Genomic DNA, 26456 nt, shown 5'->3' with positions numbered 1-26456 from the left:
TAAAGTACTTGAAAGACCTCCTGCCCACTAATTAATTGCTCGTATGTATGAAAAATCCCTACGAGCGAAAATTATATCAATAAGATGTACTTACAACTAATTGGATGGTGAAACCCGTTTACAATTTTATCTACGCAATTTTTTTTTTAATTTACTATCAGACCTTGGATGTGTAACTCCAAAGTCGATCGTTTTGCCAATTTATCTGATTTCATTGGAAACGGTTCCAACAAATTGGCAATCCTGTCCTTTTTCTAGCAAAATTTGAGTTTACAGCATCTATCTCGTAATTTGTTGATTTATAAAAATTCTGTAAAATTTTTTCCATAGATGTATCTATGATGATTGTAATGTTTGATGATCAATGTCTGTAATTGACTTTGAATAATACTTAAGTATTATTTATTTATTAACATATTAGTTACAGTGACATAACATAATACTCAAACGCGTCACTGTGACCAGACATATAAGCATAATACAGATATATAAGAAAATTATCGAGGCATCTACATATATATTATAGATAATAAATTATTGAAATCTTATGAAAATATAGTGGGTAGGATGGTTTTTGTCAATTTGATGGAGGAACCGCTTCCAACAATGAAATCAGATAAATCGGCAAACTCTGATAGGTAACAATTGACTTGGAGTCATAAATATTCAAGTCTGACCAGCAGCATTAAAGATTATACTCGGAATAAATTCTTTTCGCGAGACCTCTCGGTGCTTATTATCAAAGCAACCACTGAGCCACGCTGCTGGCTAATGTTGTTAGTGTAATTATACAATGTTAATCATAGATGTCGTGTTAATAAAATAAAAATTGGTGTTTACCTATATAAATAAAATAAAAAATCTAAAATATTAAGCCCTTAAGATTTAAAGTGCTAAATGCCATATTTGTTTCAATATTTCGAATAGTTTCCAGTCTGAATTCGCCATAATAATGTGACGTCTCCAGTTTTTCAACTTGGCTGCTAAATTTTCTGTATTTGACTTTTTTTTGCCGGTTGACAGCATCTGAGTTTCGATCGAAAGAAGAAAAAAAAAGATAGTGCGCGAGCTGATGAACGGTTACTGTGTTGTTTTAACTACCGAAGACCGGTTAAACGCTTTTAATTGTGGTTTTATTGGTCGAATGTCACTCGAACGCCTTGTTTATTTATCTTAAAACGTACGTTGATGTCCCATTCCTGGAACAAACACAGATGCACTAAGAGAACGTTGAAACAGAATATACCCGTGTTTAAAAAACATGTGCTGTCATCCAAATGGGAGATAAAGATGATGGTGGCATCGACGTGTCAACATGGTGACAATAAACAACGGTAAAATTTGAAAGTTAGAACCGTAATTAAACTTAGGAAAGAAAAGCGCTTGAATTCTCTGTATTTATTACACCATGTAGAACCAGCAGAATATACTAGTGGTTAGCATATAATGCTTTGAACAGAGTGGTCATGGGTTCAAATCCCAGTGGTTTCTGCTGGCCAGACCTTGGATTTGTGACTCCGGATCGATCGTTTCCTATCATAGTTTGCCAATTTATCTGTTTATCAATAAAACGGCTCCAACAAAATGACAACCGTAACTATTTTCTCGCATAATATCGAGTTTTCAGCGATCTCGAATTTCTCGTATTGTATAAAATGCTGCAAATTGACCACAGATGTCTCTGTGGATGTTAATTCATATTTATTTACTGAATTTCGCTGAACTGTTTAAAATGCAGCAAATTTACAAATTTGACCATAGATTTATTTATTTTATTGTTACAAATCAATATACACTCGCCATTACAGATTTGCTCCAATGCGACGGGTGTACGTTAACGAAATACAGAATACATAAACAATCAGAAATCAGAAATACAGTAATACATACATATACAATCAGAATATATAGCATATAACAATTAATCAGAAATAATAATCATAGAGACATCTATGGATTATTTTTTAGATTTTTTTTTGTATACAATTTTTATACATATAATAAATACGAAATTATAGAGATGTCTATAGAGATATCTATAGATTTCAGATTACTGTGTATAATTATTACAAATTATACACAGGCAGATTTTGTGACAACAGGATTAGATCTAATACCAATTTTCAGGAACCGTTTCAGCAATGATCAGATAAAATTGGCAAACTCTGATAGAGAAACGATCGATTTGGAGTCACAAAACCCCCAAATCTTATCAGCAGTGGCGAAGACTCGAACCTTTGACCTCAGTGGTGCTAAATATATACGCTACCACTAAGCCAAACTGATGGCTACTAGATGTATCTGTGGATATTAATTGATATGCATTTATATACTTTGTATAATTGTAATAATATTTGTATCAAATGTAAAATGTTTCTGGCCAGAAAAGCGCATTCAAATTGAATGTTGAGAGAATAAGGTAGACCTTCCACACTACATAATTGCAATGCAAGTTTAGTCGTTTTTGACAAATGATTATTGCACTGCATTTGATGCAAATTGGCAGATAGTTTACCTATTTCGCGAAATCGACAAGTACACGCGTAACGCGTTTCATTACAGAATCATCGTTTCTCACTTTTATGTATTGTGATATAATTAACACGTGCGAAATTTCGCTTGGTTTAATATAACCGGACCGAAATAACCAAATTACACTTTAAACGGCAACCGGAAATGCCTTCTTTCAGTCTAACCGGTGAATTCTTTTTCAGGACAATTTAACTGCGTCCATTTTATATTTAGAAGGACGCGTCTCGTCTGATTTGCTAATTTGTTATGCGTCCAAATTGACAAATAAAAATATAAACCGACAAGGGTTTACATTTATTTGTTCATTTTCGGAATATAACGTCTCAGTGCGTTACCAATAAAAACAGATGAATGCAGAGACTCACAAGACGTGTCATACACACAAGCAGCATATCAGCTGAAATTCTGATTTAACTGTCACTCACTGGGATGGCCCATCTGCGCCCAGTACCTCAGAATTGGTGGAAAATTCAACAAAGGTTTATTTAAAATATCTTTTGGAGATTTAACGTTCAGTGAATTGAGTTGAAGCCTAACCTTTTCCTCACCGTCCCTTCATTATATATGTACATATAATGATATCATCATTGCTGGTTTCTATAACTCGCCTCGAGCAAACATTTGGGTCAAGCAAGTTTGACCCAAAACTTTACAGGACAGGATGATTTGCTAGCTATACGTAAGTTTTAGAGTGTTTTTGGTTATCGAATGTATTTTATCGACACGTATCTAATCTTGACGACATCGTAAAAGACAATAGGCACATTAAATTAGACGTACACACCCCAAAAACAATAAAACGGAAGAAGATAGCTTGTATAGTGTATGTGAAGAGATACAAAGGATTGAACGACCGACGTGCGGTGCATAACAAAAACGCACCCCTGATATTTTTGGCCAGGGTTCAAAAGTCCACGATGCAGTTGCCTGTGCAGGTCTGCAATGCAGATAGCAAGAAATAGGCAACAAACAGGGCGAATGAATAATTTGGGCCCGTAACGTGTTAAATGGTTAGATGTATGCAGAACAACGTGTGCCCGGTTATAAGTCGTTGGCCACATAAATAGCCGCGCGATTTAACCCCGAAGTCGTTGGCCGAAGGATAATAACTCAGGAGTACTTTTAGACTTATTTGTCGGCAACGATGACTAGTTGGAAGAATGGAGCAGAGGCGCCCCCCAGAGATATATACCAATTGTGATGTATAACTTGGAATTGAGCGGCGGAAGAGTTACAGCTGGTGGAGTAAAATCAAATTATGTATGACGAACTTGGGAGTAGCAAGTGCTGGAATAAGGAAGTGCTCTAATTGTGCATAGAATAAAGTAAAAAGTGGATGATGAACGTTGGGTAGGTAAGTATATACTTATATACATATGTTTTAGAGTGTCAAAGTAAAAAAATGCTAGTTGAAATACAATGAAAGGATAGACTTGGAAAATATCATTAGAATTTTCCGGATATATCATCCGAATTACAGTTTGAAATGACAATGATTTAATGAAGAATAGATGATGCATGGACGTAAGAAGTGCTTGAATTGAATCCAAAATGATGTAAAAGAAAGCAAGAAGTTCGATTATACAACCAAAGAACATATTGGGGTAGGAATATAAGAGGAATGACAAAAAGAACCACTATGGATATTTATGGTGATAACGATGATGCAAATATTTACATACGCATATATGTGTGTGTATGTATGCAGGGGTGGCTCGTGACTTTAAAAACAGATGGGGCAAGAAGAGGCTAAACACCCCCCTTTATATTTATTTTTTTCCATAAAAATGAATTTAATATATCTTTACATTTTTGTTCATTATGTGTTCGTTCATTATGACTTCGTTCATTATGTGTTCATAAAAAGCAAAAATGTTATTAATAAAAAATATTTACCGATAAAATTGTCATACTGCGATGTAAAGCCCGCTTTAAAGGTCAAAGAATTCGACCCCTAAAGCCCTCAACATGAGGACACCCCCCCCCCCCCCAACGAATACATTCTAAGAGACTCTTCCGTCGGAGAAAATACTGTGATTGTCAATTTAAGCATATCTTGCAAAATATAATTGAAATGTTGAAAAAAGTTGTGTATTTTTCGAACCGTATAGATATACATATATACATAGATGACTGGGGCTGGCGTATTCTGCCACAAAGAGATTTTTACGCAGCTAACTAAAAGCGACCTTCTGTAATACTAGTGCTTCCAATCCCGGAAGATTACTTCAGCACCGGGATTGCGGTGCTAGTAATTTCCGATCCCGAGATTCCAAATGTATAACAAAAAAAAAGGAAAAAAATGTTCAATTGCATATTTTCATATTTCAAAACCGTTCAATTGCATTTTGCAAACTCTTCACGAAAAAAAGTACTCCTCATATTGGCGTTCTTATTTTGAGAGTTTGGCTACATTATTTAAATTTCGGTTCATATCCATTTCTAGATTTCTAATATTAAATAAAAGACATTCTGTAATGTAATAAAATAAAGTAAAAAAACATCACATTGATTCGTTTTTTGCAGTTTGTACCGTCTAGTAATTATTCATCGAAACAAAAGAGTGTGGATAAGAACCCAAATATTGTCAGACGAAAAAATCGAAAGCAATCTGAAAAGAGACTAGTAAAACAGAGAACACCTATGATGAGAGGTACCATTTCCAGTCAACTTGAAAATTTGAAAAAAATTTACGTCGTATCGATAGTAATTTCAGTAACCGATACTAAGTTTCAGTTCGATAGGACGAACGGTGTTCAAAAAATCCCCAAAATACACTGACGTACAGATACTCACACAGGCACACGTGAAAACGTGATCAGTGATCGATTCTGAGTTCGAATCAGTCAAAATATGCTACAACTATCATTGCAGTTGACCACAAAATCTGCGACACAATACAGGCCGATGATACCATTTCGTGGGAACGGCAAGCCGGTGTCAAAACGGGTCAGAGAAAACAAATGGACTATGATAATATATAATGTTGTTTTATGTTTTTTCTTTATTATTTTTGTAAAAATAATATTTTTAAAGAAATTTTGCTAGCACCGTAATCCCGGTATTCAGAATAGCTTCAGCATCGGGATTCACGGTACCAGAAAACACCGGATTGGAAGCCTTAGGTAATACGGATCTTTTTTCTCTGTTTCGGCTGACTGTCAACACTCTACATACAGGGCCACTTGCTAGTGCCAGAGTAACAGGAAACTGAAGCTGGCGACCACGGGACCACGGCAGATAAGCGACTGCACGGAGCTGAGTCGCCGTTGTGAGAGGGATAAACAAACACTTGTTGACTCTTAAAGATACACCAACAATATACAAAATTTAATTCCTTTTTTGGTCATGAGAAATGTCTGTGGGGCAGTGCCTCAGTTTCCCTTAAAACGAGAGACGAGTCGCCACTTACATAATGTATTTATAGCAACATTCTGAAAGATAACACGTTTCATAGTGATGATAATCAGGATTACTTGTAACTTATAAGTAATATATGTACATATGTATGAAAAAATAACATTAAAGAACCTGGTTCAATTTGTTTAGGTATAGTATGTAAAAGTACTAAAATCTATAATTATATTTACATTAACAAAGATGCCATGTTTGGTGTTTAAATTGGGAATTTAATGTTGAAAGTTTACGCTGACTCGTAAAAGCTTTTTGCGAGCAAAGAAAAACTATAAAATTTAACAAACGAGTCGAGTTAAATCGATCAATGGGAAAAAAATCGTTTCATCGATTAAAAAAGGATGTTAAAAAAAGTTAAGGCAAACGTAACGGATGTCATCAAAATGTAATTATAGTGACAGGACGCTCGCAACGGATGAGAGATCGCACACGAGATGGATTTCAAGACTTTGGAAAGATATAAAACAATAATAATTCCATACGCGAAACAAAACTTTATAACGTGGCAATTGCATTGGTTTGCAATCAATCAACAGAAGACACATAATTAGATCAAACAAAATGGCTGAAATGTATTTAAAAATAAATATGTTAAAAAAAAATTGCAATTGTTTTAACATAAAATAATTTATCATTTACCTATTTTGTGTCATGTTGGCTGACGTGAAGTCGTCACAACTAGCGCCTCCCATCGGTCGACCTGCTAAGCTCGTTATCCCGTCGCAGCTGCCTGCATTACCGACGTTCCGCTGCTGCTTCGTTGCTTGCTTGTGCCGACTGAGGGCGAAGAAAAGAGCAAGAATTGCTCTGAGTCGCCCTTGACGAAGTTCTCCAGCTGAAACTTGCTCCAAGCCCTGAACTCTCTGCGCAGCCAAGAATTGTAAGCAAGCAGCGATATCGTCGTTCTGAAAATAAAAATAAAAATTATAAATAAATCACAGATGTCGCACAAAAACAGCTACGATACTTGCTAAATATTAGTATGGAATTGTATACATAGATGTCGGTAAATAATAACCATTGAAATTCCCAACAAATTATAAATTTGCATGTACCAATGAATTCGTCATAATTCTGAAAAGTTATTAAAACAACTGAGAATATTTTGGTTAAAAAATAATAATACACAACTGAATCACTCCTCAAATGAACTATATATAACTTAGTAATAATAGCACCTAGCTTTTCCCGGAATAAATTTCAGAACAATATTTTTAATAAGAATTTTAATAGGTTTTTCAGCTCCTTTTCCTATTATGCTGTAAATTAATATTAAAATAATATAATATTATAATTACTAGAAAAAAATTGTAAAAAAGAAAATGATCAGTAGATCAGAAGCTATTAAAATAGATATAAGATGTAATTTGAACATAATTTAGTAATAATATAAAACACTTATAGAAAAAAAAAATTATAGAGTTTTGATCGACGGCGTATTTAACTCATGATTTATAATTATTGGTCACCAAATATTAAAGTTTCAACGTATAAGCAATTGTTTCTTATTCATTTAAAACATACCAAATTAAATTAGTAAAAAATAAATATATTTTTATATCAATGGAATCCTCACAAAGCTTTTACAATTTGTATTTTTTATTGATGAATACATATGCACATATATAAATAAACGAAACTAATAAAATTTACGCAATTGGCGTATCATCTTGTCAAATATCAGGCCCCACATCAATTTGACTTAAATATGAAAAAAAGGCAAAAATAGAAACACTAAATCTCAGATGTCCATACATTGGGTATTGGCAAATCACTCTAAGTAAGACGTATTTATATAAACATACACTATTAAGCAAATAAATAAATGCAATTTAAACGCGAAATCAGATTCGGAATTGCTGAAATCTTGTGATGACTCCGATTTCAACTCCACACTCCTGATTTTTACAAATTGACCACTTACATATGTACCATATATACATAAGTGGCGGTTATATACATACATATAACCGCCAGTATAAAATGTAATGCGATACTATTTTCTGATAAGAAATTTGTGATAAGAAATTCTAAGTAAATCTTAACATTGACACTTCAACACCGTTTCTTAGAACTTGTAACAGCTTACATGCAAAACTTCAACACCATCATCACAGTGTACGACTTATATAGCAAAAACTAACAGTGAGACTTGAAATAGTATACACTGGCTGACACAGCAGTAAGAAGTCGATCGTTTAAGAATCGCACAACAGTCAAATCTTCCACGGTTGAAATTTAAATTGAAAACTGTTTCGAGATAAATTACGATGGCAGTTGATGGACCGCGATATGTTTCCGAAGCAGCAACACGAATAGGAACAAGAAAGGCGAGAGATAAAGGACGAACGTACGAACCTTTGTCTAACACGGCCGCGGTAATGATTAATGACCAGAGATAATCATCACGATGACGTATGTATATAGTATATATGTTCATAGTAGTATATATTATGTAACGAAACATGTACAATTTACAAGGACGTGGAGATTAACGAGATTGCCGACAAAATTTGGCTCGATCTCCATAACAATGCTAGCTCCTGAAAAAACCTATCGATTTTCCATTGTGAAATAATCGCGCCGTTCAGATTTGCAATTGTTATCGACTTAACGTCGATATTCGCTCGTAATCGGATTATATTTCGTGTACTCGTGTAACAGTAAATACTGAATAGCACGACAAGGTAGACGATTGTAGGCTTTTTTTCTAAATTACAGCGTGTTCCAAATCGGCACTGGTAATTTTTTATCAAAACTTTATATAAAAGTCTAATTTCGCATTTATTTTTCACTGCTTTGGGCTGAATCATGGAGTCTTTGCATGTCCAGAAACGTAAATCCATTAAATAACACACGCAGAGCAGAGATAGGGAGATGGTACTAATTATCTGGTTACTTTTAAGGGTCCGGTTGAGAAGAGTAAGCGATATAATGGAAGCCTGCAGATTCCCGTCTGCCCAACGGTGATGAATTCGTCGACAAAATTTGATTTTTCTGATTAATTTGATATTTTTTCAATGTAAAATATGTTTATATTTCTTGTAAAATATATATTTTTTAAATCAATCTTTTTTTTTAGTCATTATATTAAAATTTTTTTCTCGGCACCTATGACTATGTGTATGTTTGTATTGTGAGAACATTTAAATCTTAGTCATATTACGTGTCACTTAAGGAGAGGGAGGGGGGGGGGGGGGGGTTGCAATCTAATAAGATATATTCTCACGTGCCACCGGATGGCACGCGTGACATAGTTTAGTTTGGATTATTACAAAAATTTGCACATTTTGAAGTGATTGTTTAAAAAATCCGATAAAAGCTCAAGGATTCTACTAATGGAAAGTTTAATTAACTGATTTGTCTATCGTAAAGGTAAAGAAAAATAAATCGCCTAATTTTAGTACAAATATATTATATGTATATATACATATGTTATATAAATATACATATGTTACAGTGAAAGCATATTTCAAGTGAAAATATATCAAATGAATTTGCAACGTTTAACTCTATAAATTTAGCCCTAACTTCCCAATCTTAAATGAATAAGGCCAATCCTAGCCCTTAAATAATACCAACCCTAACAATCGAATCTTAAAACCAACTCTGAAAATGTAACTGATTATGATTTCACTGAAACGTCAGTGAAAATATATTTTCACTTGAAATATAATTTCACTGTGACACATATATTAAATTTATACAAATAAGAAAACATTAAGGAGAATATTTTACAAAATTCAGCTCACTTTTTAAAAGAATAATACAATACTACTATTTTTTTTAAAATGGCAAATAGCGAATTAAAATAGCATTCGATAGACGATCTCAAATAAATGATTACATTAAGCGTTAATTCAACGATTACTGAAAATTAAATATTGATTCCATTTAAATTAGGTTATGGCTATTTGCACGTACTATATCTGCGAATTATTGGCTATTTGCAGGTACTATATCAGCGACAGGCGCAAAGCTTTCTGCGCATGCTCGTGAACTTATAATCCGATTATAATTTCTTACATTTATTGTATGCTAGACTTGTTTAATTAATCGTTCATTATACATGAGGTAAATAAATTTCGCACCTTATTATAATAGATTTATATCATTTAGCTAGTTCGCGGCTTGTACTTGTATGTAGGTATTATACGTTGTACATATATGATAATAATTTTCTAACAATTAATAATATGAACTAATTTGGATTATATTTTTTATTCTACGTCACTTTACGAGTTCGAACTAAATTTAAAGAGGTTTAAAACAAAATTTTAACAGTAAACACGCTGACAGTGACAGTTCACGCGCATGCGCCAGAAAACTTTGCACCTATTGCAGATATACACAGTACCTGCAAATAGCCAATAATTGGCAGATATAGTATCTGCAAATAGCCAACAATTTACTCATCAATACCCATCCCATTTGGAGCAGATTAAAAAAATGTTGATTGTATTACATACAATTTGATAATATTAAATTTGACTTTGCATTACATTAAGCAGCGCCCACAATAAAAGCTCATTAAAAAGTTGATCACGTTTAATATAATACTGTATAATTTCTCAATCAAAACCAAAAAAGTATCATTCTATACGTGTATACTAGACACACTAAAAGCCAGTACCCGTTAACTGGCATTGATTACATTACAATTTTTTTTTTAGACATCAATCGCAAAAAAAACCCAAGACGTAACTCGTAATACGAAAACACATCGTTACAACGATACGGCGAATATGTATATATATTTTTTTGATTTTTTTTCAAAGCGAAAATAAGCCGATTACACTGCGGTCTCGCTGTGTAATCGCGGCAAAAAATCGTAACGATGGGCGAGATTTTCGAGATGTTGCGATTACCAAAAAATGTACACACGATTACGACGAGTTTGAAATTACACGTGTAATAATATCCACGTACGAAAACGGTTGAGAGTCGCTGCGCGTAAAAATTTGCAGGAGGATTTATGGACTGTTCAGCGTTTCTCAATTGTATAACGTATCATCGATCACGTTTATAGCGAGTGTCGATTGGTATAACGCGCTCTTATGATTGATTCGAGTGTGTTAAAAGATGTTCTGTGAAAAAAATGGCTAATTTATCCGTGGAATGATTTACGAGCCTTTTTCCAGCCGAATTTAAAATATGAAGTGTGCGAATTTATGAAGGTTTCCTTTTTTTTATTAAAAGCTTTTATTTAGTTTGTTTTGAATTTCAAAGTGACTCTCACAATGTAATATATTGTTTGAATACATTCATGGAGTTGATTGATTGGTTTTATTTAGTACTTATGTTCGATTTATGTTAAACATTATTAAGTACCTGTCAGATTGGTTTAAGAAGTATAGTTTGAACATATATTATAACTCGCTTGGTTTTTTGACGTTTGAGTTTAAGGAAGCTTTCCCACCTAGTGGCGAGGACAGTTCTATGGCTCTGCTTTCTTCTGTGTGTAATTGAATCATTTTTACCTAACAATAAAGTCGATTCTATTTTTACAAGCTTTTTATAAGCTTCACTCTGTTAGTTCAGTGACATTCCTGCCTGTCAAAAAATTGTGATCTGATTTTGAAGCACTTCCACTTTTCAGTTCGTTTTGATATCTTATCGACATACGAGGGATAGCTAACAATGAAGTAAGCTAATGTCTCCGACATGAAGCCAGAGAAGTTAAATCATTAACAAACTCATTAAAATTTACATCGGAATCTTGTGTCAGATCGAAGCGATGACAGCTGGCTATCCAAACGCGGCTTTCTACCGTCCCTTCACATTTCACTTGGGCAGTGCTAAAAGTTACTTTATGCACTCTCATCTCTTAGCTTTTTAAGTTTTATCGGAAGCATGTAAAGGAACATAAAAGTTCCCATATAGTGGCGAAGGTAGTTCTATAAATTAATAGATCATTAATTTGGAACATAAATATCGTTCACTATGTATATTAAAGTGTGAATATTAAACTGGGAGTGTTAAGAAGCTGAACCATTCCCACATAACGGCGAAGGCGGTCCTATAGATATTTAGTTAGTTACATGTATGTACATCTATATATATAAAAATTAATGTCTATCTGTATGTCTGTCTCATATAGGCTCCTAAACCACTCAACCGATTACGATGGAACTTTCAGGATTTTTTGTATGCATGTCCGGGAAGCTTACTTTGTAAAAATAACGGGAAAAAATCTCTTAATAATAATATTCGTAATTACGATTTTATCGACGCGAAAGTTTGAAGCGCCATTGTGTAGTCAAGGAAATGTGTTCGTTAGTAACCACGTTACCAGTTGGTTTATGACGACACGGCGTTGAAGAGACGTTAGTAGAGCTCCAACCATCACTTGAAACGGGAACGGGAATTACATGCCTTATTCTGGCATTGCAACGCATGCCGGGTTCAGATAGTATATAATATAAATAGGAATATTCTGAGAAATGTTATATATAACTGGCTTTTGGGCACTGTATCAGCATGTGAAGCAACCAAAGAATTTCCACCCAGTGACGAGGGCGGTTCTAAGACTTCAGCTAAATAAAATGAAAATACTTAGGCCTGTCTAAATATCTAAAATTATTTGATCCAGTTAAATAATTACTTATGCGTTTGATGTAAATGACATATTGATTCGAATCAAATCCGAATATAACAAAATTGATCAGATTAAACTTGATTACAATAAATATTGATCAAATTGAGAGCTGATTCCATCCAAAATTGATCAAATTTGACTCTGACTAAATTAAGCACGGTTCACGGTAAAAGTTTCATATTATTCAAATTAATCGACAAACAAAAATATTGATTCCATTCAAAATTCATATTTGATTACAATAAATGGAGATTACATTAAAAAATGAAGAGCAGACATGTTTGAAAATGAGTTGAAAAAAATAGTGGAAGAAAAATCGAACAAGAGTAAACTCCCACTTCCGGTTAACGGATGCTTATCAAATTGTATACATAACTTGGTATTAAGCTTAAACTTGTAGATATGAAATTTCAGTTCAATAAACCGAAAGGTTTATGAGAAAAACATAAAAAATCTTGATTCTCTAGAGTAAAAGTACTACTTCCGGTTCAGGTAAAATTTATAATTTCTATTACATGTAAAAAAAATTCAGTCCGATTCAGTTAACGGTTTGGGAGATAATTGAATTCAAAAACTTAAAAAAAAAGAGGACACCTATAAGGGGAGGTACCATTTCCGGTCAACTTAAAAATTTGAAAAAAATTGACGTCATATCGATAAGAATTTCAGTAACCGATACTAAATTTCAGTTCGATAGGACTAACGATGTTCAAAAAATCCCCAAAATACACAGACAAACATTTTTTCTAGATCATGAAAACGTGATCAGTGATCAATTCTGAGTTCGAATCAGTCAAAATCTCGAGTTGGAATTTTCGCATGATCACAAAACTTCATCTATTGTTACTACGTACATATGTACATATATAAAGTAATAATTACACAACACAAGCCCAATTATGTACATATATTAGATGCTTATTAAAATTTTAGCAAAACAAGCATTTCTAATTGATTAAACGCTATTTATAAATCGTGTCAGATGTTGATTCAATTTAAAAAGCACAAAATTTCAACGGGTCAACGAGTGCACGATAACCTTAAAATTTTCATCAGACGGGTCAAAACACCCAAAATAGCGACCGATAATTGCACAGCTTTGATAAAAAAAACCTAATCATCGAAATTTCACTCCATTCTGCAGCATCATTCAGTTTTTGCGACAGAAAAAAGCCTGTAATGGCGGCTTTCGCACAACAATGGCAAATGGAGAACAATCGGCATACAATGGCCGGGGATCGATGATAATAATAATTGTAGTGGTTTGTGCGCGATGGGATCATGCTCGCATGCGTAACGAAGCCTCGAGTGCGGCCTTCAGCGTGTTAACTAATTTTTTTCTAATTATATAGATTTTGACGCGTATGAGCGTGCTCGGCATGTACGACTAATTGTTTTAATCGTTCGTGATTGGAATGAAAAAAAACCTGCAACGAATTGACATCACGGTAGCGTACCGCAACGTGTTGACTTATTTAAAAGTAATCAATTAATGAACGATGTTCAAGTGGAGACTTTAGATTCGCCCGTATCTTTTGGCGCACTGGTTTTTATTTTTATTTTTTTCGTGCAAAGTATAGATTTTCCATATTAACACTCTGTAGTGCAATATTTTAAAAGGTTTCGAATACATATATCAATCGTTGCAAGTATCATATTCGCTCTATGAAATTTCCACGCTTGGAATTTCGAACGGTTGAAATATATTGCTCTCAGATTGTATTTCATTTTATGTAATACTTGCATATAAAAATTTTATGCTACACTTTCATGCAGCGATTGTCAATCCTATCTTCTATGTTTTATTGATTTTGTTGTAATTTGAATATGTTGCTTAATACAGTAGCTACGGGGCGTGAGAAATGCGTATCGTTAGATCTGACGGGGGACGCGGATTTTACGTCTTATCAACTGTCTCGATCACTGGTTGCAACGCGGGCTATTTTTTGACGTAGTTTATTTTTCCATTATTATCCTATTAGTCTATTTTTTCTACAGACGCAGTTGACAGGGTTTTTCAATATAAAATATAACATATATATTTTTTAATATACTAAATAAACTTATGTACTTTGAGTACATAAACTTATGTACTTTGAGTACTTTGTATTGTAATAAAATATATACACCTAATATTCTTTTATATATAATTTTACTATTTTTTCTCTTCAATGTTCTATTGTATCTCTCTATATTTTTCTTTCAAAATGTCTTTAGTAAATTTATAAACCCCTAATATAATAAAGTCTTTGGTTCCTTTGGATTTTTGTATGTTGTCGATTTTATATGCTAAAAAAATCGATTCACTATATTAAAAAAAAAACTGTACTCGAAAATTCTCGAGAATCTCAAAAAAAAGAGTATTGATTGGTGTTCGTCCTTTATTAGTCGAATAAAAGGCTCACGTCCAAAATATGGCAAAAGTCAGAATTCTCGACAGGGCGGACCCTCTAGGCTCGGTCGACCCGCTCCTTCCTGTGATTGGCTACTTTTTGGGATGCCAATAGCATTGCCGTGCCCTGAATTAGCTCGACTTTAACCAGCAGCGTGGTCTAGTGGTGAATGTTGAATTATTTCGTACTTGATGTTACGAGTTCGATTCCCCGGTAAGTCTCGTTGTTGGCCAGACCTTGATTTGTCTAGGTCGATCGTTTCTTATCAGAATTTGCCAATTTTTCTGATTTTCATTGAAACGATTCCTGTAAAATTGGCGTTTCCTTCCCAATTTTCTGTTGCGAACCTTTAGTTATTGTTATATCTTAGGTTTCGCCATATTGCTCACCATAGATGTCTCTGTGGTTGTTTATCGAATATAAAATTCGTATTGTTACATGAAAGTTATTGATCGTTATTTATCGTTTTAATACGATGTTTGTAATATATATGTATATACTGACCTTAGATGTCAGATATTTAGATTTACATGTATCTATGTAATAATTATGTGGACCAGGAAGGCGCATTTGGGGTTTACCTGTTAAGCCTTACTGGTACATTTGTATATACATATGTATGTAAAATAAATAAATAAATAAAGTGATGAAATACTCCGACATATACTGCCTGGTTCGCATATAATTTCGGAAATATGCCGAATTCCGGTAAAAGTGGTTCACCAGGATAATTTCGTGGATCCAAATGATAATGAAATACATACGCAAAATGTGGAAAATATGTGGATGCGTGTGAAAAGAAAGATGAAGCGTCAATTTGGCACAACGCGTGCCCGTTTTGATTCATATTTAGATGAATTTGTATTGAACCACAAACGAATGCGTGTATATTCCATTCGCAATATGTGGAATATTTCCGTACGCATCAAAAATTATATGCGAACCAGGCAGTATATGTCGGAGTATTTCATCAGGTAAAAGTCGAGTTAATTCAGGGCACGGCAATACTATTGGCATCGCAAAGAGTAGCCAAAAACAGGAAGGAGCAGGTCGACCGAGCCTAGAGGATCCACCCTGTCAAGAATTCCAACTTTTACCCAAAATAAATATATTTTAAGTAAAAAAAGTAAAATTTTAGTGTTTAATTCAATTGTCTTGCCACATGTGGTTTATTGTGCCATTGTGCTTAATTTTTTTAGTGGCCAAGATTTAGAAAAAATGCAAAAAATACAGAATAAAGCTATGAGAGCTATTTTGAATGTGAGTAGATTTAAGAGTATTGGAAGTATGTTAGATGAATTAGGATGGATGAGTATTAGAATTAGTCTAAATATTAGTACATTGTCTTTTGTTTATAAGTTAGATCATAAGTTATTACCTAAGTATTTTGATGATTATATAATAAGGAATAGAGATAAACATAGTTTTTATACTAGAAATAAGGACAAACTAGTTGTAAGTAGAGTAAGAAAGAATAAGACGGCTGGGGGTGTTTTTCACAGGGGTGTGCTCATGTATAATGCCCTCCCTGAGTGCGTCAGGTCTGCAAAAAACATGGATGCATTCCTGCGAGGTGCGAAGAGACACCTCTGTGAGGGACAGTACATATAAGTTAATTATAAATTTTAGAGTCAAGTATAATAATTAAGATGTATTTTTAAATTAGCTTGATAGCTAAAATATATATAAATAAATAAATAAATAAAATATAAACTACGCCCGAAAATAGCCCGCGTGGCGACCACCGCTCTACGTTTATAATAGTGCGATTCTACTGCAAGTGAGCTGCGATGTTGATATATCAAACTGCAACCGAGCTATTGAATTGCAATAAAAGTAAACATAACATTAAATATTAATACTAAAATCGTTCTAGAAAAATATTCTGGACCACGGCGCTTCAACACGTTCACTACCGTTCGCAACGGCGGCGACTAACGTAATGATAAATCAAGTTAATTTAATATGCAGCCTGGAGCGTACGTGGAGCGAATTCGTCGCTTAACCCCTTGAGGCCCGACGACGTCTGTCCGGACGAAATTAACGCAGTGGAGCGTGACGACATAATTTTTTCCCTTCTTCGACTTCGGTTATGGGCATGTCGAATGGCCGCAAGTCCAGTGAGATACCGTGTGGTAGGGCCAGGGGTGGTCACGACCATATATGGATCCTCCCGCGGGCCCCCGGTTGATGACCCCACCGCCAGTATCGCAAACTCTCACACGAGTCTAGCGAAATTATGCAACCCGTTTCTAGCATGTGCTCGTTGCAGGGTTATCGAGAGGCCCTACGAGACGTGTCCTAGGTTCCTGCGAATCTACACTAGAATAATGGACTGTCAACAATGGACATGTCAAGAATCACAATTAAATAATGTCATGTGTGAACGCGTCAAAAATGCTACTAGTACCTGTTTTGTTTATTGGAATTTAATGTGTAGCGAGTGTATGTAAGTAATAGTAACAAATCAAACGATAATTATGGGGTTCGGCAGTAAATTATGGTAAACGCCAAAATTATCAAATTGCAATTGAAATGGACGGGATTGTATGGGAACGCCGTTCCCTTTCGTGAAATCCAGAAATGTAGCGCTCCCTCTCGTGAAAGATCAAATATTGTCGTACCCATTCGTTAACGTTTGATAAAAGAATGAGATGGGCACCTCACATTGAGGCAGCGAAATGCAAGGCGATGCGGTGTATATCCTCAATATATCCAATATTTAATCGCCATAGTTCTTTATCAACTCAAAATAAAATAAAATTATATCGCGCGCTCATATTACCATTATTAACCTATGCTTCACCTCTATGGAATAATGCCTCGAATACAAATTTTTCCAAGCTCCAAGTAATACAAAATAAATCCCTAAAAATAATTTATAATACACCCATACATACTAACTTGAAAAAACTGCATGCCATGTATAATATTCCGTTTGTTACAGACATTGCTAACAAACTAACCAGTAGATTCTATGACAGAATCACTAATAACCATACTAACACACTTGTGAAGAGTCTCGGTGATTACAACAAAATGTCTATACCCTTCAGGTATAAACACAGATTACCTAAACACAATCTGCTTTAAGTCATCAATTTTAGATAGTCTTTAATTAATATTATGTATTAGATGTATTATGAACATTTATAAGGATTGTAAATAGGTTTTTGAGCTATTTTTCCTATTATGCTGTAGATTAACATTAGAATAATATAATACTATGATTACGAACCAAATTAAATTAAATTGTAAAATAGAAAATGATCAGTAGATCAGTAGCTATTAAATAGACATAAGATGTATTGTGAACATAATATCGTAATAATAAAAAGCATTTAAAAATCAAATTGGTAAATTTAAAAAAATTTCAGTCTTGCATGTCTCTTTGATGAGAAAACTTAAATTTAGCTAACGTATCTAGTAAATCAGTAATGATTAATTTTAGAATTCCCGACTCATCACGCATAAAGATGTGAATCTATGTAATATATAGATATACATATGTACATATGAAAACTTTTGAAGATACTCTTCTTCGAACAGCGGCCCATTGAGCTCATATTCTTCCCCCGCACTTTCTTAAACATTAGATTATTTTTTTTATTTTAATTGAACATTAAATTGTATTACACAGGGGGGCAAATTTTTCCTTTTATCTATAGGTACAATAAAATAATCAAAATCATGTTTCGGGAAATTATCGAGCGCTTGCATTCGTGAAAATTTCCATTTCGAGCCCTGCTCCAAAAGCGACAAAATTTGGCATACCATTATTTACCAACGAGCCCTCCAATTCTTTGCTTATGAAATTTTCTGTAGCAAAAGATGCTACGACAGATCCTATCTGAGGCAAATCTCACTGGTACGTTTCTGAAAATCTATTATTTATTAATACTACTATAGGATTTAGTGTTTTAAACCAGAATAATGTATGGATTAGGTTGGCATGCACGAGTGGAAGAATGGTAAAGTTGTCATCTTGTACATGTAACGCGACGAACGACAGTTCGTCATGGCGTCTCGGTAAATAATGAACAATTAAAACTGCTAAGCGAGTATCATTTTCTGTACCGACTATGTCTCCTGACAACCAGATCCTACACTACTCGTTTTGACATACGTTTCCAAATCTTGTGACGTGACGTCATCAAGTGGCATCATATAATTTATAGTGTTTCCAGAGCATTTTGAAGTGAGACCTTCTTTAGTGTTAAGACATGTTGCACTTTTATTAATTTGTGCTATAGTTACAACCCCCATTCCGCCAGTTAAAGTGGTAGGTTGGAAAAGAGTCAGTGGACTCCCTCCCCATTTACCTTTTTTCTTTCCTTTATCTCTCTCCCTTATTTTCTTATATGTACCCCCCTTAGCAAGTTTTCTTACAACACGAAGTCTACAACTTTATATGTAAATATAGAGAAATATATGTATCTATAGGTGAAAAAATATTCCTAACCAAATTACAAGGGGCAGTAACCTGATAATTTGTGTACATACGAATACAATGTGAAATTGTCCAAGAAGAAAGGTTGCCGATTGCTGGTCACAAAAAAATTCGATTACTTCTCATTTTCATCACGCACTGACGACCGTAATGCGGAAGAGGAAGAAGAAGTTCGATGCGATATTCGACCATAAATAAGCTCGGGAATATACCCGAACCCGAGCCCGAGCCTGAACCCGAAACCAGTTTATCTGGCGAATCTCTGGAGCAGTTAGCCACCGAGGCATTGTTATTCACCGGCGAATAACAATCGAGGTGCTTCTTGCCTTATTCATGACACCATAAGGCTCGTCATACGGGATATTCAACTACCAATCTGCTTTCCCTCCTCTCTCTCACGCCCGTCTCTCAGATTTCGGCGTTTCTGGAACGGCTCGTTAAACGCCTCTCTTTCTCGCCGTAAGAGAAAAATCTACATTTTTTTTCTGCGTCAGAGGCATTCTCTTCCGCCAGAGATACAACGTAATGAAGCGATATAAAAAATGGAGAGTTTTCCTCGCTTTTCCGGCTGCTCATCGGAAAAACGATTAGGCCGCAATACAATTTCGACGATAGCTTTTTTTAGACCCCGAAGTCGTTTTTAATAAAGATTTTTTTTTATAATTAAAAAGTCCAGTTGTGACTTCTGAATGGGTCAATGCTAATTAAGTTCTACATAAAACACAGTACAATAATCTTTGGATTCAATTTTGGTAGGTATATAACAACTAAATGTTTCGGAATTCCAATGAAATTTATATTTTGTCATTTATTATATTTACACTAGTGGCCCGGTTGCACAAAAATTTATGACTTATAACTATACGCAAAACACGCCCGACCGCACGCACGCTTCGCACCCTCCTGTCATCTCTCGATCCCTCTAAATCGCTACCTTTAGTTTTTTATACACTGCTATTACATACAAATATTTTAAAACCATAAAATTTACACAGCAGGTAAAATTTAGTTAAAATCATATTTATAACCTCAGATAATGATTATTTTATCTTATATATATGAATGTACTTATATACCAGGATAGCTTAACAGGTAAGCCCCAATGCGCATTCCTGGCCAATTATAAACATCGATAAATAATTTATACAGAGCATCATAGAGACATCTATGGATAAATTTACATCTTACATTCTATAAATCAGCAAATTGAAGATGCCGAAAACTCGAATTTTGACAAGATTGCCAATTTGATGGAACCAGTTCAATAAAATCAGATGAATTGGCAAATTCTGATAGGAAACAATCGACCTGGAGTCACATATAGCCAGCAGTATAGCTCAGTGGTTGCGTTTATGTTTATCACCAAGAGATTATTGGGTTCGATCTTTAATATACTGCTGGTTAGATTTAGATGTTTGCGAGTCAAAAGTACAAAATACAAAAGATTTTCGCACATGTATTGTATTCTAACACACTGCGACCGATTTGCTAATTACATGCGCATGATTTTTCCACCAATCTCCACCGGCATTTGACGTGTTAATTACATTTCAATTAGTCATGCGAAATTGTATAACGGAACAGACAGCAGACGCGAGCGTTTTGTCTCGAGATAGTTCACCAACCACAAAACTTCATCGAGTTTGCCAAATATAATAATTTTCGCGACAAGCAACTTGGATTAAATATTTACCACATGATTCTAAGAACATTTTCGTACCACTCGGAACGTTTTCAGTTCGCAATACGTGATCAGAAGTTAAACCGTTCAACTTTAACCACCAACCATCCAAACTTAATCATTTTCGTAGAAAATTTTACACTTTTCAATCAAAATGTGCGGTGACGTTACACTATACAGTCACCACACGTAGTACGTATAAATTTAAATTTAAATATAATTTAAAAATCGCGTTAGTGCGAAATTTAGATATGGAGATGAAATCTTACGAAAAACGAAAGAGCGTGGCGTGTTAACAACCCTTTTGACAATTTTCGTGGAAAATCTTTTGTCGAGTATACATAGATAGCATCGTTTGCGAAATGCCTTCGCGTGCAGATATGCCGACGAAAAAAAAGCGAATTTGTACGTGAACAGACCTGATGATGTGAAGTGTTGCTTCGCGTTGCCGAAACGTCGTAAGTGCAATGTGAAAACGGTAATATGTACTTCCATCCGAGAATGACCAACAGAAATGTGTACTTCAGATTGTACTCAAGATTATTATTGTATCTGCTTTTAGGTTCTGGGAAAGGCTAATGTTGTATTTGAATATTTAATGTGAGAACGAAATTAATATATGTAATACACAGAAGGCAATGGAAATGGAAAACATAAAAATAATTAAATAATCTCAGAAAACAAATTTCAACTGTGGTCAAACATTATTTGATGCACAATTTTATTGATTTCTTTCGAATTAGTGTTTATGTATTTTCATATATGCTACAGTCGAAGTGTATTTTCAGTTGTAATATATTCCAACTGGCGTTTTAGGTCATTCATATTCGAATACAATTCAACTAGTAAATTATATTTAAACAAGCGCAATTAAACTTTCAACAGTGTGCTCCAGTTCTAACATAACAGCCGAGTTTTGACAGCTTTGATTTTATTACGAATGCTTTAAAATTCAATAATGCGTTAATGTTTGCTGAGTTTTACGAATAAAGGTAATGAGTACTGTATTACGATAGCTCTAAGAATGTGTTCAAAACAAAAATGTGACTTTCCAACTCAATTTACTAGTCGAGTGATGTTTTCACAAAAACCTAACAATTTATAGTTGAAGTGTATTTTCAGTTGTGATATATTTTGACCAGTTGGAATTTAATTCGCCATATGAATCAACTTACGTGGGTTAGACGGAATATATTCCAACTAGTCAAAATATAGTACAACTAAAAATACACTTCAACTATACATATATACGGCAGTTTGTACCGGGTTAGAAGTAATATATTCCAACCAGTCAAAATACATATATTACAACTGGAAGATACACTTCAACTATAACATATGTATGTATATACATAAATAATAATAATATTAAATACAAATCGATACTGAGAATGTTGTTTATTATGTGTATATATTTATTTGAATCGAAACGTGAGGTCTTCATAGTACAAATATATTAAAATAATTACGAGCAAGAGCGATTGTGGTTTTGCGGTCAGAACGGTCGACATGACAGGATGAAAAAAAAACCGGAAAAATTCGAATAGACATATTATGTATGGATGTAAACAAATTTATACCGAGGTTTTTCTTACGATGGAAAAAAGGGTCAAACGACAAGAAACTGAGAAACGAGTTACATTTTTCCCAACGGTCACTCGGACAGAAGCTTTCAATCGGCCGATCGCTCCGTCCGTCACAATAAATCCGTTTTTTGTTTTGTTTTGTATTTTTTTTTTGTTTTTTCGGTATTGTAGTTTGTTCCGCATTATTCGAATGACGCACATAGTCAGTGCCGTGAATCAGAGACGTTCACGCTCGAAAGGAGAGACCGTTTGACCGTTAAACCATAAGCGAACAACAATGAAGAGGAGAGACGATTAGTCGAGGCAGTGTATGGTTTACCACACAATGGTTCTCAAAGGTGACATTTGCTAATCTGACGAACGACCGTACTAGAAAATGGCCGCGATGATCTGGAAAATTGCGGTCGACATTATTCAAATTTTTAAACAGTCACTCGAGAGTGATCTACATTGACGTGTTTACGTCGCCTACTCGAAAACATGCTCCTGAACGAACATATATACATACATACATACATACATATATACATAGTCTACGAACTTCTTTTTATTACGACGTTACTTGACAGAGTCAAACTCATTTCTAAAAGCGTGGATAATCAAGTTAAGTGGAAAGTTATATGTTAATTTGTTGCCGAACAACATAGGTGGTTGTGAGAAGTTTAGTATCCGAAATTTAACAAAACTTGTCAATATCAATATATATGGTTAAAGTACTTACATATATATGGGCATAAGAATATCATCAGCTGTACTTATACAAGAAATATAGATTTTATCTAATTTTTGGGAAGAGTAACGGTATCCAGTACACAGACAGACTTTTGTATCCGTTTTAAAGGTAAATTAAGTTAGCTTATAAAACCCTCGATATGAGGCCACCCCCCCCCCCCCCCCCAACGAATACAGCCTGAACTACCCTTTCCTCTGAAAATGAGACGCTTGTACAGCTATATTTCACCAGATCAACCGCACATCATTGCTCTATAGATAGACAGACATATGTACATACATATAGAATTATAGACAGACAGAAAGATATATAGACATAAACAAGATTAACTGCACATCACTGCTCTACAGATATGAATACAGACTGACACGTACACAGGACAGATAGACATACATATTGAAATACAGACAGAAAGACAGACAAAAAAAAGACAGATGAAAGACAGGCAGACAGACAGATATATAAGATATATAGATATATGAGTGAAATTTTGATTAACTCTCTTCCATTTGGGCCTTACAGGGATGTTTTGTATTTGTAGTTGTTTCTTACATATTTATTGGAACTGGCTGTAGGTGAAAGACATTCCTTATGCTATATTTTTTATTTGATATTTTTACTTAATCTGTTAATATTAAATGCTATTTTTTATGTTTATGTATGAATGTATTTATGTTTATGTTCAAATGTATTTTTTTATGTATAATTGATGAGTATATTATTTTCAATATGTATTAGTTTATGTTTAATTGTTATTTTGTTTATATATAGACATATAGAAATACAGACAGACAAAAAGACAGATAGGCATACACATACAGACGGATGGATTAACAGATATATGGAAATACGAAAAGAGCGATAGAAAGAAAAATGAAAAGACATAAAAACAAATGGGTTGACAGACTTACAGATCGATGAATATACAGAAAGAGATGTGGATGAAAAGACGGATGAGCAGACGGACAGATAATATAGTATGTACATACATATGTACATATGTCTATTTGGATTGACATCCAGACAGAAAGACAGGCAGAGATATGTAAATTAAATTATATTTTAATTTATAATTAAGAAGCATATTAATATAATGTTTTTTTAATTACATTTTTGGATTTTGCCGATCAGAAGTAGCCAATTTATTATTTATGGTCAGTTTAATATTATAAAAAAGTATACTTTTAAATTTATTGAAATATATACATATATAATATGTACATACATATAATACTGAAATATGAAATAAGTAATTTATGTAATATAAATTAAATTGAAAGGAAAAAACTGAATTCTTCCAGCATCTACAAACTTAAAATTCGATACAAATTCAAAAATGGACTTACATTATCTGTGCACTAAGCCATCGATTTGCACTATTATTATAGTTAAATAAATACATACATACAAAAAATTTCAATTCGGTATAATTTTAGAAATATTTATGTGTATACTTTTATTTCCGAATTCCACTATCGCCGAAAAACAACAGGAAATTGCCGAAATATCTTTTCAAATCAACCTAAAGGAAATTTGCATCGAAAATAACGGGGAAACGTTTTGATCAAGCGAGTTTTCATAAGTTCAATTAAAATGATATTATTTTCAAACGATTAATATTATTAAATAAGTCCGCAGAGATAATAGTAAATATTTTAATGCGAATAAGCAGAAAATCTTGACGGTCAAATTGGCCCAAAGAAAAATACATACACACCAATTGGATATATTAAAAAAAAAAAAAATCAAATTGAAGCTGACAAAAAGATACACACAGATCCTAATCCAAACGAACATTTCCTCAAAAACGAACACAAAGAATCCCAATTGCGCATACCGAAGATATGAATGGACCACACAATGTTGAATTTGAACTTTCACACACTTTGAAAGTTCATCAACCGTTAATATAATATGCAAGGTAGGCACACCGTTCGTTACCTGTTAATAATAACAACAAGGAAAACAGACTCCGAAGCGATCCCCTGAATCATGCGAATAATTAAGAGAGTCAACAGATTACAAATTCGTCCATCAATATCCACAAGCATACATACATACATACAGATGTGCATAACTAGAGTGTGGAATTTTAAACCGAATCTATAAAAAGCAACGGTTAGTTCAAACAAGTACGGTATGTGTAATCGATTCTTCAACGTTCAAATTGCGGCCGGGTTATTACGGTAACAGTTTATTTTATACATACATATGTACATACGAATGCATATATTTTTTTTGTAGCTGAGATTTGATGGACACCTTCCACATGTTGAAGTGAGCGGTGGCCAATTGATGATATTGCCAATTTAGAGCAATAAACATCATACATATATGACTGTGGGTCAGCGGCGAAATTGACTGACCGACATGACATATGTATAAAAAAATGATAGCTCATAGTGCTCGGCTTCGCCCAGGTTGCAGAAGATATATATCATTGGCGAGTTTTGTATTAGTCACAAAGTATACTCACGATTATGAGTACAATCGCCGTGTAAAATTTCATTGTCATTTTGCGGTCTGTGTGTCGTATTTCCTCAAACCGTTGACATATGACAAATTAGCGATAAACATTGTATACATCATCAGCGTTCGCCGATACAGATATGACAGCAGTTTCTGATCTTTTAAAGAAAAAAGGGAATAAAAAATACCGGGAAAAAAGGTCGTGCACAAATTTGCGGGGAATTCCCATTATCATTGTTTGAAATTTGGCGATGAAAAAAATCATAATCGTTCAGTATGTATAGTGTGAGCTATGCATTATATTATATCTAAGCGACACTAAAGAATATTAATTGACTGTTTTTTCAGTCAGCTGTGATAAACCTTTTTATGTATGCGTGACGAATGTAGAAGTCGTGCCAGTTCAATACAATGGATTTGCCGCTTTTGTTGTATTTATTATTGCGCTTTGTTTGGATAAATTTGGCGATAATTATTGCAAATATAAATAAAACGAAAAACTTTTAATTATTTGGCCAGTAAAACTGTGTAGTAACGGTCATTGATATCGTATAAGCTTTTTTTTCCATTTCAATACTAATAATTTCTTACATATATATA

The 26456-nt window shown here is 34.0% G+C and overlaps 1 protein-coding gene across 1 annotated transcript in view; it reads right to left on the bottom strand.

Moving 5' to 3' along the window:
* sick (sickie) overlaps positions 1 to 26456 on the bottom strand; it is a 148330-nt gene that overhangs the window by 84575 nt on the left and 37299 nt on the right. The window contains exon 4 of the mRNA XM_077431128.1: positions 6586 to 6851. Within this exon, the coding sequence (XP_077287254.1) occupies positions 6586 to 6851 (266 nt within the window). The remainder of the gene's footprint in view (positions 1 to 6585; positions 6852 to 26456) is intronic.

The sequence above is a fragment of the Arctopsyche grandis genome, chromosome 5 (assembly GCF_051622035.1).
Source record: "Arctopsyche grandis isolate Sample6627 chromosome 5, ASM5162203v2, whole genome shotgun sequence".
In the NCBI taxonomy this organism is placed as follows: Eukaryota; Metazoa; Arthropoda; class Insecta; order Trichoptera; family Hydropsychidae; genus Arctopsyche; species Arctopsyche grandis.
This window is presented reverse-complemented; position numbering and strand designations above follow the sequence as displayed.